Raw genomic sequence first — 1,577 nt, forward strand, 5'->3', positions numbered from 1 at the left:
AACTTATGGCTTCAGTTTCTTTGATAAAGAGGTTGCAAAAAATAAACAAAGGCAGGATGAATAATATAGCCCTCATTCTCTGAAAAGAAAAAAAGTTCAGTTTCAATTGACTAGATTACAAGGTCAGGTTTCCCAAGAAATTTGACGTTAACTTTACATGAGAAAGTAAGAAATATTGTTTTTGTGTATTTTGAATTTGAATTAATAAATATTGATTGATTGATTGATTGATACCACTAAGACAGTTCAAAGGGTATCGATGCAGCTGAAAATCAAAACTTTTCCTAATCATGCAACATATGAAATTGTCGAATGTGACACAACGAACTAGAATATACGGAGAAAGTTGTCAAGCCAGTTTGGCTACTTGCAATTTTAGAGAGTCAAAACATATCAAAACTGAAAATTATAGCAATGATGATTGGGTTTGGGATTTTGACTTGGATAAGGTCATCAATGCCTACCAGATTTAAGTTAAAAAAACAAAGGTTCGGCGATATGTGCTTCATAGTGACGCTGAAAAATAAAGAAGAAAAAGAAAACTTAAAAAAGAAAAAAAGTAAAAAACTAAAAAGAAAAAACACTCAAAGAGAAATTACACACCGGGACACAAATGACGACCGAGACAGAGGAAAATAAATGACGACCGGGAACCTCAAAGAGAAATTACAGACTGGGACACCCGGACACAAATCATGACCGGGACACAGGGAATATAAATGACGACCGGAACACAGGGACACAACTACAACGGGGACGCCGGGGGCACAGGCGGTATAAATAAATGACGACCGGGACACAGGGATTGTTCGGATAGAAATTACAGACCGGGACACCGGGACACAAATGACGACCGGGACACCGGGACACAGGGAATATAAATGACGACCGAGACACTCAAAGAGAAATTACAAACTGGGACACCGGGACACAAATGACGACCAGGACACAGGGAATATAAATGACGACCGGGACACAGGGACACATCATTAGAATAATGAGGTATAGATCTGAATACAGATTGTTTTTCCCATGGACAATTATATGTTGCATGTTCAAGAGTCAGTAAACATGACAATCTCCTTATATGTACAGAGAATGGGACAGCGAAGAATGTTGTATATTCGCATGTTTTACTTAGTTAAAAACATATATTTATATCTATCTCTATTCACAGGTGGTACACAGGGACACAACTACAATGGCGCGTAACTAATATGGCGCGTAACGACTTACGCGTGCGGGGGGGGCTTGGGGGGAGCGTAGCACCCCACCAACTAGGTGTTGGGGTGGCACAGCTAGTAAACATATATATATATATATATATATATATATATATATATATATATATATATATATATATATATATATATATATATATATATATATATATATATATATATATATATATATATATATATATATATATATATATATATATATATGTATATATATGTGTGTATATATAGGGTATAAATATTTTATATTTTTCATATATAATAAAATTTTGGCATTTATATACTTTATATATTAACGTCTATTCTTTGTTCTACTACAACATTTAAACAAAAGCTGAG

At 34.5% G+C, this 1,577-nt stretch overlaps 1 protein-coding gene across 1 annotated transcript in view; it reads left to right on the forward strand.

The window, feature by feature from the left end:
• The first annotated feature begins 259 nt into the window (after positions 1-259).
• The window catches only part of LOC136032342 (neuralized-like protein 4), a 17,195-nt gene continuing 15,877 nt past the window's right edge, over positions 260-1,577 (forward strand). The window contains exon 1 of the mRNA XM_065712666.1: positions 260-314. Coding sequence (XP_065568738.1) covers positions 260-314 — 55 coding nt within the window. The remainder of the gene's footprint in view (positions 315-1,577) is intronic.

This window comes from Artemia franciscana, chromosome 10 (genome assembly GCF_032884065.1).
Source record: "Artemia franciscana chromosome 10, ASM3288406v1, whole genome shotgun sequence".
Classification (NCBI taxonomy): Eukaryota; Metazoa; Arthropoda; class Branchiopoda; order Anostraca; family Artemiidae; genus Artemia; species Artemia franciscana.